The sequence below is a fragment of the Leucopleurus acutus genome (assembly GCF_964270905.1).
Source record: "Leucopleurus acutus genome assembly, chromosome: 4".
NCBI classification, from domain to species: Eukaryota; Metazoa; Chordata; class Mammalia; order Artiodactyla; family Delphinidae; genus Leucopleurus; species Leucopleurus acutus.
The window spans coordinates 70,317,101-70,330,799 of record NC_139146.1 but is presented as its reverse complement, the minus strand read 5'-3'; the positions used below and the strand labels follow the sequence as shown (position 1 = coordinate 70,330,799).

The 13,699-nt window shown below is 37.0% G+C and overlaps 1 protein-coding gene across 1 annotated transcript in view; it reads right to left on the bottom strand.

Annotated features, from left to right (window-relative positions):
• GABRB1 (gamma-aminobutyric acid type A receptor subunit beta1) overlaps window positions 1-13,699 on the bottom strand; it is a gene marked incomplete at its 5' end in the record, with an annotated part of 390,560 nt that overhangs the window by 72,067 nt on the left and 304,794 nt on the right. The window contains one exon of the mRNA XM_082837795.1: window positions 13,357-13,439. Coding sequence (XP_082693921.1) covers window positions 13,357-13,439 — 83 coding nt within the window. The remainder of the gene's footprint in view (window positions 1-13,356; window positions 13,440-13,699) is intronic.

Genomic DNA, 13,699 nt, shown 5'->3' with positions numbered 1-13,699 from the left:
TGGTTAGAAACAAGAGGGGACAGTGATGAGAACATTGACAACAACAGTGGCAACAATCAGAGCGATGTGTGACAAAACGAAAGAAAGGAGTACTTACAACTAATACAGAAGTTGAAGCAGTTCAGAATTCTCTGACAGCAAATAGCTGATTGCCCTGTACTCTGATGATGGCTATGACCACCATTTATTGAGTAGTTAAAATGTGCTAAGCACTGTACCAGGCACTTTACAGGTAAGGCCACTTTCTCTTCTCCTATCCTCCTTTACGTCTACTGCATTTAGATTTTCACTCCCAGCACTCCATGTTACCAAATCCAATATCAGTTCTCAGTTCTTAGTTAACTTGTTTTATCATATGTATTTGACCCAGATGATCGCCTCTTTTTTTCTAGAATATTTTTTTACTTTGGTTCCAGAATACTCTTCTCTCTTAGGCTTCCTCCTACCCCATTGATCACCCCTCTCAGTCTCCTTTGCTGATTTGTCTCTGCCACTTACTAGATGTGAACATGGACAAATTAGGTGATGCCACTGTGACTGAGTTTCCTCATTGGTAAAATGGGAACAATAATGGTACCTATGACAGAGTCATGGTTTAATTTAAATGAATTATTATATGTAGTGCACTTGCAGATTGTAATTGCCATACTTGAGTTTTCTATCATCTTCCTAAACTCTAAGTATTGGTTTGGCCAAGGCTTAGCACTTGGACCTCTTCTTTAGCTACACTAATTACCTTAGTGATATCATCTAGATACATGGGTTTAAGTACATATAGAAGCTCATGAATTGTATATTTACATTTCCAGATAGGGCCTCTACCCTGAACTTTAGACTTTCAATTGTAAACTTGAATCTCCACTTACATGTCTAATAGACAATACAAATTGAATATGTCTAAAAAATTTCTGGGCTCTACTTGATGCTGTCCTCAATCTGGTTGATGGCAAGTCCATTCTTCCATTTTTCAGAGGTTTGATTCAGAGAAGATCAATTTACTTATAAGGTAGATCTTTACTGGTTAAGAAAGAACTTTCCACTAAAAGATGCTTCTCATGTGCTGGTGTCCTGTGTCATCTTTGTCATGTTTAAACCTTCTGCATGCATTCATACCTCCAGGTGTACTCAACATACTGCTCACCTTGACCAAGGTGAGCTTGGCTTGACCCAGGTGGACTGCTTTTTTCATGATCTACATTTTGGCAAGTGAATGTAATATCTGAGACATCCTGTCTCAGCATGCTTTTGCTTTTGCTTTTGCTATTTATAGTCTAGCACTTCTAGTCATATTATTATTCATAGTAATATTTATAATATTCAATTATTGTTATTCAATAATTATTATTGTTCAGCCCCAAATGGAACAAAATATGGAATTTTAAATACTGCTTATGCATGAAATTCTTTTCAAAGTAAAATTTTAAGAAGAATAACTATGACCTGGTATCACAATAGCAGGATACTTCTTAAATTTCATGCAACCTAGGAAGAAAATTTAGTTTTATTATAACTCTACATACTGGTTAGGAAACTGTGAAAATTTAGCAAACTCAAGCTTGTCCCTTTGATTATGCTACTAGATTAAAGGTTTGAAGTAAATAATCAGTAAATGCAAAAATAATAATCGTTTTGCATTTCTTGGGGGAGACACTTCCTAATACTTCCCATCTACAGTCAGATGACAATTATGTAAAATATCTTCCCTCTAAAGAACAAGGTACTGTTTTGGCATGTATAGCATGTACAAATTCAAAGAAGAAGAGATAAAATAATGGCAGAAACAGCGAGAATAGGGTATTACATGTAAAAAACTCGTGTAACTCAGTAACTGGACATTGCATGAATGCAGGTGACTTGAGAACACGTCACCATGGCAGTAAGAATGGAAGAAGGTGATGAAAAGGTGACACTGAGGACCTGCACAATGGCTGAGATGTTGAAATGAATGATTCGTGAAGAGCTGTTACTGATCTCTAATGAAGAGACTATGTTACTTAAAATGAGAACTCTGCCAGGAAAATGCCTTTTTTTTTTTGAGCTATAGAAATATGCCTAATTGACTAGAGATGGACATTTCTTTTATTGACACATTAATTATGTAGAAAGGGGCCTTCATCACTCCACCAAGGAAGACTCTTAAAAAAGTAGGTCTTAAATTAAGGTCACCATGAAGATCAGAGTACAAGTCCTTATACCTCCCTTTGCTTCAGATGAAGCTAGAGCTTCATCACATCATGAAAAATAATCACAATTATGAGCCTGAATCATCAGAAAAGAATAAATGATTTTTAGAGTTCTCTATTGAGAAAGATTTGCATCAAAATAGTTAAAGTCTAGCAAACTTGAATTCTTCAGAATGACTCGTTAAATCCCAGATCTCTAGATAGTGAAGGTATAACTCTATGCTCCTTCCACTAAAAGCTCTAGTTTGGAGACAAGAAGATCAAACGTATGGATACCAAGGGGGAAAGGGGGGGTGGGATGAATTGGGAGATTGGGATTGACAGATATACACTACTGATACTGTGTATAAAATAGATCACTAATGAGAACCTACTGTATAGCCCAGGGAACTCTACTCAATGCTCTGTGGTGACCTAAATGGGAAGGAAATCCAAAAAAGAGGGGATATATATATATATACGTGTAGCTGATTCACTTTGCTGTACAGGAGAAACTAACACAACATTATAAAGCAACTATACTCCAATAAAAATTAAAAAAAAAGAAAATCAAATAGAATATTATTTTTTCCTTCATTAAAATTAAATCCTTTCTAAGTACAAAATATTCAACCAAGTATTATTTTTAGTGTGGGCTTAAGAGTACTAATGACCTACTACAGCTGGGAATCTTCCATATATTAAAGAGTAGGCCAGGAATGTTACACACCCAGGGTGCCTAACAGCATCTAAGCTGTTCAGATTTCAGTGTTTGGGAATTATTCAGGTCATCTGAAAATGACTTTTCTGCCTCAGTTAATTTAAAACTCAAAACTCTTTTGAATCAAGTGCTGAGCAACCACTGTGACAACGGCTAATTATTTAAATCTCAGTAGGAAGCAAACAGGCTGGGAAAGCAGATTGAGGAGGAGCACAGGTGAGACAGGGTTTTTTGTTTCTCTTTTTTTAACTTACTCCAGATTCTTACTACTCACAGTGTGGTCCATAGGCCAACAGCACCAGCATCACCTGGGTATATGTTAGAAATGCAGACCCTCAGGCCCCAGCCCAAGCTCATTAAACCAGAATGCATCTTAACAAGATCCCTGTAAGCACATGAATGTTTGCCAAGCACCTCAGGGAACATATCAGACAAGTGATGGGTTCCCACTCTGACAGTTTTTAAGGTAAGAGCAGGTGACCCTTTGGCTCTACTCAGTGAAATTTCTTGTCTGAATTGTAGGTCTACGTAATCCCAGTCCTGGGAATACAATCTATTTGGAATCAATGCAGTCAGCTTGTGGGAGCTCTGCGACAAATCTGCTCTTTTCACACAATCACACTAAGGACAGTCAGTGCCTATGAGACAGGGTGTGGGAGATGAAGATGTACACAGAAATTACTGTTTCATTTTTTGTGGTTGAAAGAAATGGACCTTGCTCAATTTCGGTTTGATAAAACTATTCCTGTAAAGAATACTGTATGATATCACTTACATGTGGAATCTAAAAAATTACAACAAACTAGTGAATAAGACAGAAAAGAAACAGACTCAGATACAGAGAACAAACTAGTGGTGACCAGTGGGGAGAGGGAAGGGGGAGGGGCAACATAGGGGTGGGGGAAAAAGGGTTATTATGCGATTACATGAAATCATGTATGTGAAACTTTTGAAAACTGTAAAGCACTATAGGATTTAAAGAACCTTTCATTCAATTAAAAAAATAAAGTAAAATAAAAAACAGAAACAAACAAAAAACTATTCCTGTAAAGGCTGTTGCTATGTATTCATTCAGGAGTAAATTGTTAACTAATTTTTTTTTAACATTATAATGTTACAAAAACAGCTGATGCCCATGCCTCTATCCCAAGTAGATAACTCCATTTACCACAGCATCATAATACAAATTAAAGTTTCACTGAGTGCATTCATACCAATATAGGTATATATATCAGGGCTTTCAAAATAGAGTAGCATCTTGTAACAACTTGACTCATTACATGGATTTGGAAATCTGATTGAAGCACTTAATTCCAATAATAGGCAGGGTCCCTTGGTCTACTTATTTATGTCAAGACATGCACCTTTAAAGAAAAAAAAACAATGGAGCCTTCTGCCAGAGGGGATAAAGGAAAAAATAGTTTAAATTTTTTTCCTTTGATCATTTCAGTGATTTTTTTTTCTTTGAAAGAAATTGTGCTATTTTCTGTTCTTTGCTGTACTTTCTTCTTTCATTTCTATGTTTCCATTCTGTTTCCCATTTAGAGAGCTGGGTCTATTAGAAGGGATGGTGAAAAAAATTGAAAAGCAAAAATTTAAAGCATGACAGCCTTAGAGCAGTGGCAGTCATACATGGCTGCATATTAAAATCACCTGGAGAGCTTAAAAAAGTGCTTGCCAAAGGGCTCATCTTCTACAAATTCTGATGTTATTGATCTGGGGTGGGGTCATGATATCAATATTTTTTTAAAATCTCCCTTTTAAAATCTTTGATCTTAAAGATAAGAAAAAAGCAGTTTAAACATGGAAATTGACACTGAAATGAAAACTAAATTTTCTATATTAATTATATGGTTCCTATATGGGTGTGGTTCACAGAAGAAACCAAGTCAAGACCTCTCAGGAATATGTCCATTGTCAAGGTTATAGATGTTCATGAACCACAATTATGAGTAATGGATGGACTTTGAAACTACAGCACCATTGCAGTCAGCTAAGCCTAACGCTGTACTAAAACGATTTAGGGAAGCGTATCTCTAGCCATTTAGAAGAAGAAGGGTTTCTAACCATTGTATGATCTGTTGCAATTGTAGAAGTGACCTGGTAAAATGAAAGCTTTTCTTAAGTTATATCAACGTTCATTTTCGTTGGCAAGAATGTCAGAAAATAAATGCCCATGTAGGAGCCGAATTGAGAGTGATTCAGTAGAGAGGAGAAGGACCAATTAAAACCTGCTTTGTTTTCAGGTGTCTGCTTTGCATTCAGATAGAGCATACTCCCAAACCACCCAACTCCCACACAGTGGGGAAGCCAGAAAGGAGTTTTCTGAGGACAGTATGAAGGGGGATTAAATCGTTCAAGTCAGATTGCTTGAGTTCAAATCCCTTTTGGACCACTACAGTTTTGTGACCTGGACAAGTAACTGCCTTGGTGCTTTGAGTTCCTTCTCTGTAAAATGGAGTAAAACAGTAGGGTTCTGGTGAATGTTCAATAGGAAATTTTTGTTAAGTGCCTGGCCCATAATATATAGTCAATAAATATTAGCAGTCGTTATTATCAAGTTAGAATCCTAAGTGAACCAAAGCCCTCGGTTTAGCAAGGGTGTCCAGTTCTAGAAGATCAAAGTTCCATTCAAAATTGTATCTTTAAGTGTTTGGTTAATACCTAAAACCTTTAGACAAAACAATACCCTTTATTTTGACTTCCTCTTAGGAAGCTAGTAGCAAAATGGTCATCCATTAGAGCATCAAGAAGAGAAGAAATTTCCAGAAATCTAAATCTGTAAATCAGAGGTCTCCTCTCCATCTACATAGCCACTTATCCATATATGGAAAATAAACTTAAACTGTTGATAGGGTAGAAGTGAACAGCTAAATGGCTAAATTTATAGACAAGTTGATTATGAAACTAATTTTAATAAATGGAACTCCATTCCCACACTGGCTTTTATTTTCTAACTTTAAAAGATCAGAGACTTTTCAGAAAGACTGTTTTCCCACAGTTTCAAAAAAGCAGCCTGGAAAAAGGAATAAATTAATTCAGAAAAGGTTCCTGTCTTCCCTACACCCACCCCTCTGCTCAACAAAAAAGCTATGGGCACTAAAATTCATTAACAATTCTATGAACATAAGTGTGAAATATTCATTTTCATTAAGTAGTCTACTGAATATGGCAAAATCAAATTTATCTAAGGAGATATCCAATGCTGCTAATTTCCTTGACAATGGAGATGCAAGGGAAGCCATGAATCATTCATGAAGTTCAATTTACTTCTGTTATTTTTGGTGTTTAGTATCCAGGAATAGAAAGTGTGCAGCATGTTGTAGATGCTATTTTTAAGTTATTTCAGATCAGAATTAATGATGTGGAAGGCAGCAATAAAGTAAGGATGATTCAAAGGCTTTGCTTATAATTGTCCTACATTTCATATTTTTCTTGTATTTATGTTCATGTATTCATAAATTTTTTTAATGTTCTAATATCCTTTATAAATCAGGATCACTTTATAACCAATACCTTAGGCAAGCACATAAAGTAATTTACTGGTAATGTAACTAAATTGAACAAACTCCCAGAGTGCTAGATTTAGGGCTGAAAGAGATCTTTAAGGTTATGTAATTAACAGCCCTCTCAATGAGGAATGTTTTCTGTATTAAAACTGGTAGGTGGCCATTTCCAATTACTTGAAGTGTCTCTGTTGGTGGGAAGTCTTTCTTAAGGGGGGGCTTTTTTCATGAATGGGCCCTTCTGCTCATTGGATAGTATTTTTTTTTCAATTCTACATCTACCTTCCCGCTACTTCTGCCACCTGTCTGCTCGGTTGCTGCTGTATCACCAGCACTTACTTATTTGCACACAGAGTGGCTTGGGGTCACCACTTAAGAAATGCTATTTGAATTGAATGGGTTCAAATCTAGCACTCTGGGTGTTATGCTTAATTTTATGTGTCAACTTGACTGGGCCACACGGCGCCCAGATATTTGGTCAAACATTATTCTGTGTATTCCTGTGAGGGTGTTTTTGGATGAGCTTAGTGTTTCAATTGCTACACTGAGTAGACTGCCCTCCCTAATGTGGGTGTGCCTCATCCAATCACTTGAAGGCCTGAATTAGAACAAAATGACTGACCCTCTACGGAGTAAGAGAGATTTCCTCCAGCCTATCTTTGCACTGGGACAATCAGTCTTTTCCTGCTTTCAGACTCAATTGAAGTATCAGCTCCTCCTGGGTCTCAAGGCTGCTAGCCTTCAGACTGGAACTATACAATCAGCTCTCTGGTTTGCTGACTCACCCTGCAGATTTTGGGATTTATCCGCTTCCATCACTGCATGAGCCAATTCCTTATTCATAAATCTCATTCTCTCTATCTGTATACATCCCATTGGTTCTGTTTCTCTGGAGAATCCTGATTAATACCCTGGGAAACACCAAACATAAGATTTCTCTTCTCTGATAGCATTTAAACATTCAGAAATGGCTATTATGTCTCCCTAAAATTTTCTTCCCAAATATCTTGGTCTCCTCCTCTGAAGGAAATTATCTTAATACAGCATTAAGAACTGGGCACAATTCTCCATGTGTGACTTTACAAGGCTTTTGTAGAACTGCTCCTGCCTCATGTCTGGACACTATACTTAATGTTATTTCCAGGTGTTAATGTAACATATTATATAATGAAAACTTAGCATTTCAACTCTGTAAACCTCACGTTTTCTCAGGGGATTTTCCACAGTTAAGTTAGGTCATTTTATTAGACATGTTTTTCTTATCACTTGCTATTTTTGTGGACAAGGAAAAAAATTATTTTGGAAATAAACATGACTATGGCTTGACATTCTGTGTAGACGTTGCTACTACCAACACGTTGAAATCAATACGATGACAATATTCTGAGACTAAGAGATGGATTGAATAGATGCTTCATTAAACTGAATACATTAAGACAATGCCCAAGTTAAAAGTTTCCAAGCCATTTTTTAAAAGAAGAAACAGGGCTTCCCTGGTGGCGCAGTGGTTGGGAGTCCGCCGGCCGATGCAGGGGACACGGGTTCATGCCCCGGTCCAAGAAGATCCCACAGGCCGCGGAGCGGCTGGGCCCGTGAGCCATGGCCGCTGAGCCTGCGCGTCCAGAGCCTGTGCTCCGCAACGGGAGAGGCCACAGCAGTGAGAGGCCTGCGTACCAAAAAAAAAAAAAAAAAAAAAAAAAAAAAAAAAAACTAAATAAAATAAAATAAAAAGAAACAAGTATAAAAATAACCAGGTATCACTAAATGTTACCTTTGTTTGATAAATTGGTTGTGGTTCAGGTGGGAGGGATGTAGACAGTTCATGACTGAAGTGAAGCAAAAAGACCATACTGGAGGTTTATCACGTTTACCAGCCTTTGAAAATTCCTAAAATAATTAAAATGTTAGGTTTTCCCCTATCTGGCTCTTGGTTGAACATTTACAATCTTAAATTTTTGAGATGGTCTTAAAGCATGAATATAAAATTGTATAAATGAAAGAATATTTTACTGCAAGTCAAAAAATACCTTCCTTAAATCTTATCTGAAAAAGATTAAGACTAGACTTATCTTTCAAAATTCAAAAGACTCAAAAAGTTTGGAGCCAAGAAATTTAGCATACACTCACTTCACAGATATTTATTGTCAGGTACTAGGCTGGGTTTTAATTATTGTGTTGTGAACAAAACAATGATCCTTTCCTTCATGGAGTTTCTAATCCAGAGAGGGAAGAAACAATAAACACAGAAGCAAACAAACACTACTAAGTGCTATATGGGAAAGTAACAGAATTTTGAAAGAGAATACTGGGTGTTCACTAATTAAGGCTGGATTCTCAGGAAAGCCTTTTGTTGGAGGTGGCATCTTAAATGAAAACTGAAAGATGAGGAAAAGCCAAAAGAACCATCATGGGGAAAAGCATTTTAACCAGAAGGAACAAGATGGTGAAGATAATGAGATAAAAGAAAGATCGGTCTGCAAGAAACAACCTGCGGTGCTGGAATTTAGTGCAGTAAGCAAGGGAAAGATGGTTTCAGATGAGAATGGAGATATTGAGGAAGTCACTCAGAAGCTTGTAAGTCAAATTAGGAAGTGTGGAGAATTTTCCTGGTGCAATGAGAAGTCTTTGAGTATTTTAAAGCACAGAATAATATGATCCAATTGCCCTCTTGCAAAGACGACTCTGGCTACTGGGTAGAAAATAAGTTGGAGGGAGTCAAGGGTAAAAATAAGAAGACCAATAGCAAGACTGCTACAATGATTCAGGCAAGAAGTCATGGTGGTTTGGAGAAGATTGGTGGCAGTGGGCTGGAGAGAAGTGAAGGGCTTTGCTAAATATCTGGCAAGTAGAATGGATGGTACTTGACAATAGATTGGATGGGAGGAGGGTGAGGAAGAGGAAGAATCCTAGGATTCTGGCTGGATAGTGAGATTAAGGAAGCTGGAAAGGAAACTCACTTGTGAGGGAAAAATTGATAATAAGTTTTGAGAAAATTAAGTTTAAGATGCTTTTGAAACATCAAAGTAGATATGCCAAGAAAAGTGCGATGTACATCAATCTGGAGCTTAAAAGAGATCTGAGCTGGAGCTATACATCTGGAGATCATTGGAATAAAGATGTTATGTAAAGAGAGATCTTTCGTGGGCTTTCTGAGAACAGTGTCAGTGGACTTGGGAGATGGGTAGGCAGGGTCCAAATTACAGTGGGTTGAGGGGAAGGTGAGGCCACAGACAGCAGATATGTACCATTATCTCAAGTAGTTTTGAGAAAAAGGAAGTAGAGAGATTAGGAAAAGCTGAAGGGGAGGTGGGAGGGTAGAGTAGAGGTGTTTTGTGACGAGGGGAGTTTTCAGCTTGTTTTTAGGCTGTGAAGAAAGAGGCAGCAGAGAGGGTGAGGCTGAGGATCTGAAATATCAGGGGTGTAGGTGTATGTGAATTTGAGAAAATCAATTACCAGAGGAGGAAGAAGGGGGTCAGGGTCAGCTTATAGAAGGAAGAGGAGCACCCCTTCCTCTTAAATACAGGGGGCTAACTTAGAATGGTGAGGATATAAGGGCATTTAGAAGAAGATGGGTGAGACTGCTGAGAGATTTCAGAGCCGAAATGGATTCTATTTTTTGGGGGGGGTGGGAGAGGTACTGAGAGGTGGCACTATCTGCTGACAGTGAGGGTAAGATTAGGGTTGAGATTTTCTTCAATAGTTGCTGCAGAAAATATACAGGAAGAGGCATTAGACTCCTTCATGATTGTTGTCCCAAAGCCTTTCTATATTTCCATGAGGCTTGTGGCTATCAAACCTTTATGTGATAGCTTTATTGATTTCAAATTCCAAATCCTCTTAATACTAAATTCCTTGATTTTTTTCCATGTGCCATTAACTCAATTTATAGCATCCCAGGGCTATGAAGCTATTAATGTGCTCCAAGTTCAAGGAAATTTTCAATTTAATAAGGCTTTATGGCCTTCCTAATTTTACTAGATTAGATGACGTTAAAGAAAGGCAAAACATCTTTAATATTTCTCAAAGGACCTGACCAAGGAAAACATTTCCCCATCTTTGGGACTGTAATGGAAGAGAATACACACTAGTAAATTTTGCAAGGTAGGTAAAGTTTCTACTATATTGGTTACAAAAGTATGATTGTTTCAATCTTATATTGGTGAAATGTCTACTTTATCATTCCTTTTCCCCAACTGACACTAGAACCACTCATTTGTAATCACTTTAAAGCTCAGTTATGGTCTTCATAAAATGGCAATTCAGGGAGATCTGTTTCAGCAAATAATGTAACACATGTTTTTTCTTGAAGAGTTAAAAATAGATGGATAACAGATTTGGTATTTATTAACACTTAGCAGCATATCGATTATGTACTTAGGCAGGAATAAGCAAAGCTCATTTGGACTCCATATAATTACCATATATTACTTTGTCATTTGAAGTTATTACCCTTAAGATTTAAGATCTCTTTACATTGGTTTATCTATTGTTAAGAAGGGATACATCATAAGGAAAGTATTAGAGCTAAGCAATGTTGTCATTTGAGGCTTAAATTTTTTTTTTTTTGTAACGTCAACGGAATCAGGACTACTTGATTTCCTGCATCCACAGACTACCCTTTATCCACAGTTGCAATCATTTGACCCTTGCCCTAAGAGCTAAATTCTGCTTCAGCTTCTGGGATCGACTCTAACCTTTATTGGGGATAATTTTAGGAAATATAGACCAGTCCTTTGGTTGATTCAGCATCCTCAATCTAGCTGGGAGTTGTTCTGATTGGTGCTATACTTCTAATCATTGACGTTCTGCTTCCTTGCTCAGCAGTTGATTACAGGATTCTATTATAGAGAATATATTACCTGGGCTTGAATCCTCACTTTACCACTATCCTTGCCTTGTTGCCCTGGGTAAGTGATTTTACTTCTCTGAGCCTCAGATACATTATCTCTCAAACGTTGTTAGAAAGACTTCTGTTACAGAGGTGTTATATTAATGCCTAGCTTTTGTCTGGCAAATAGAAGGCAGTTCCCTGTTTTTTCCCTTTCCCCCAAGTTCCTGTCTTCATATACTCCTCAATACACAAATTCTTGCAGGCCTGAGTTTCTGCTTTGCTTTAGGTAAACATCTTTAAGGACTAGAGTTCTGTGATCTACTGTTGGATCACTTTATGATGGTCACTGTCTGCCTACAGTCCTATATATTAACTGATCTTAGGGTCCCAGTTACCATGCCTCATCCATCTGCCCAGTTAACTGATTGCATCTTACTGAATTGCCTCAATGATTATCATATGACTGGGTCACTACTTATCGCCTGACACCATATCTTATGATGACTTTGGACTCTCTGATTGTTTTGGCACCCCTCATCCCTGCTCCGCAAAAGTTACGTTTAATTTTGCCTCATTTATAGTTTTGGTCATTGTATGATATGATAAATGGACCTAAAAGTCATCTATTTTCTAATATGAATAAAGAAAATTGCCTTTTAAAAGAAAAATGTAAACCTATAATAATAGGAAGACTCAATATGCATTATAAAATAAAATATGCATTTTGGGAGAAAATGTTGATAATTTTAGCACTTGTAATTTATGCACAGAATCAATTCAAGTACTCATCAAAATTCATTCTTCAAGTGAATGATGTAAACATAAGATCTTGGAATTTTGACAGACTGTCATATCCTTCCGGCATAAGCAAAGGTAAAAAATCACAATCAGTGGAAGAGAGGTCAAGGGTAAAAGGTAACTTATGTGAATGAGCATCCTTCTCTTTCCATGTCAGTTTCAAAAGCTAATGATTTACTTGCTTAGATGAAGTTCTGTCTTATTTATAAAATATTGTTAACCAGTAATAAATGACTGGGTTTATATTTCATTCCTATAGTTTGAATTTGGTTGTCACTGGCGTTTAAACCAAAAGTCACCATTAATACTTTCATATATTAATAACTTTCAGCCAACCTATTTATATAATATGAATTCCAGGTTCTATGGTACTAGATTAATGTCTAGGTCTGAATCTATATATCTACATAAGCATCTTTATTGATTTCTATGTCTGTATTCAGTAAAACTAGAAAACTAGAAAACTAGAAAATGAATGTAATTACTTAATAATCAGACAATGGGGAATACATTTATTGTTTAATAATATTAGAGGATCACCTGGAATTTTCCCATTTTTCTTTACCATTTTGATGTTTAGATCTGGAAAGCATTTTAAATGATCTAACTATGTCTATTCTCACATTACATTAAATGGTATTGCAATGCTCTTAATTACCTATTGTACTTTCTGTACCCCTGAAAACCAGGAAATAGACTTGGCCTGGTATTCACAATAAATGGGATCAAATGTCTGCATATTGATGGTTGAGAAACAATGAAACCAAGATAATCAATCAGATTAAAACTTAGTGACTAAAATATTCTAATTGTTAAGAAAGCAATCAATGAAAAAACAGCTCAAGAGGACAAAGCTAAACCACAAGCCTCACGAATACCATCTATCATCTTGTTCTTCCCATGAAGAAAGACAATTGCACATAAGACTTTACCATAGTGTTTTCCTAAAAGACAACAATTTACAGTCCTTCAGGCAGACAGACATAGAGCCAAAAACAATCTCACGAAGTCTTTTCACATTGAATTACTTTTGCTCTCTTATTAACGTAGCTTGGGTATTGGAAGCTCTTAGGAGAAATCTGATTCTGAGGAGAAGGCATGAGTTTATAAATAGTCCAGCTAAAATAAGTGGACTTTCCTTAATGGTTCAAAAAGATAATTGCATTGAAATGAACCTTAATCCTCCAATACAGAGGAAAGTGTTACTGCGAACCCTTTGAAAAGTTGGCAGGGTAGTGTAGCTAAAAATATCCTGGTATCAATTACTCAGTACAAGGTGGAATTTAATTGGGTCAAGCAAACCTCCCTCTTTTTTGTTCCCCTGTCCAAGTAACTCACAACTTTCAATCTCCAGGGTGCAGTTTTGTTCATCCAGAGGGTATCTTCGTAGATCCATCATACACGCAGCTGTGGTTGTGATCCTGTCAGGGTGAGAGAAAGGACAACATCATAATGACGATGACTTTCATTTCCAGGCTTCCCAGCCCTGAATCATGCCTACCAGTTGGCATCAAAATCTTGTGATTAAAAATTCTGAAAGCAGGCAGATTGAATTTGAGTCTTTCTTTGCTGCTCACTAGCAGTGTGAGGCTGAGCTAGTTAATTTATCTCCAGGAGTCTCAGTCCCCTTATCAATCAAAACACCGACTGCATAGAATGGCTGTGAGGATTAAAAGAGATA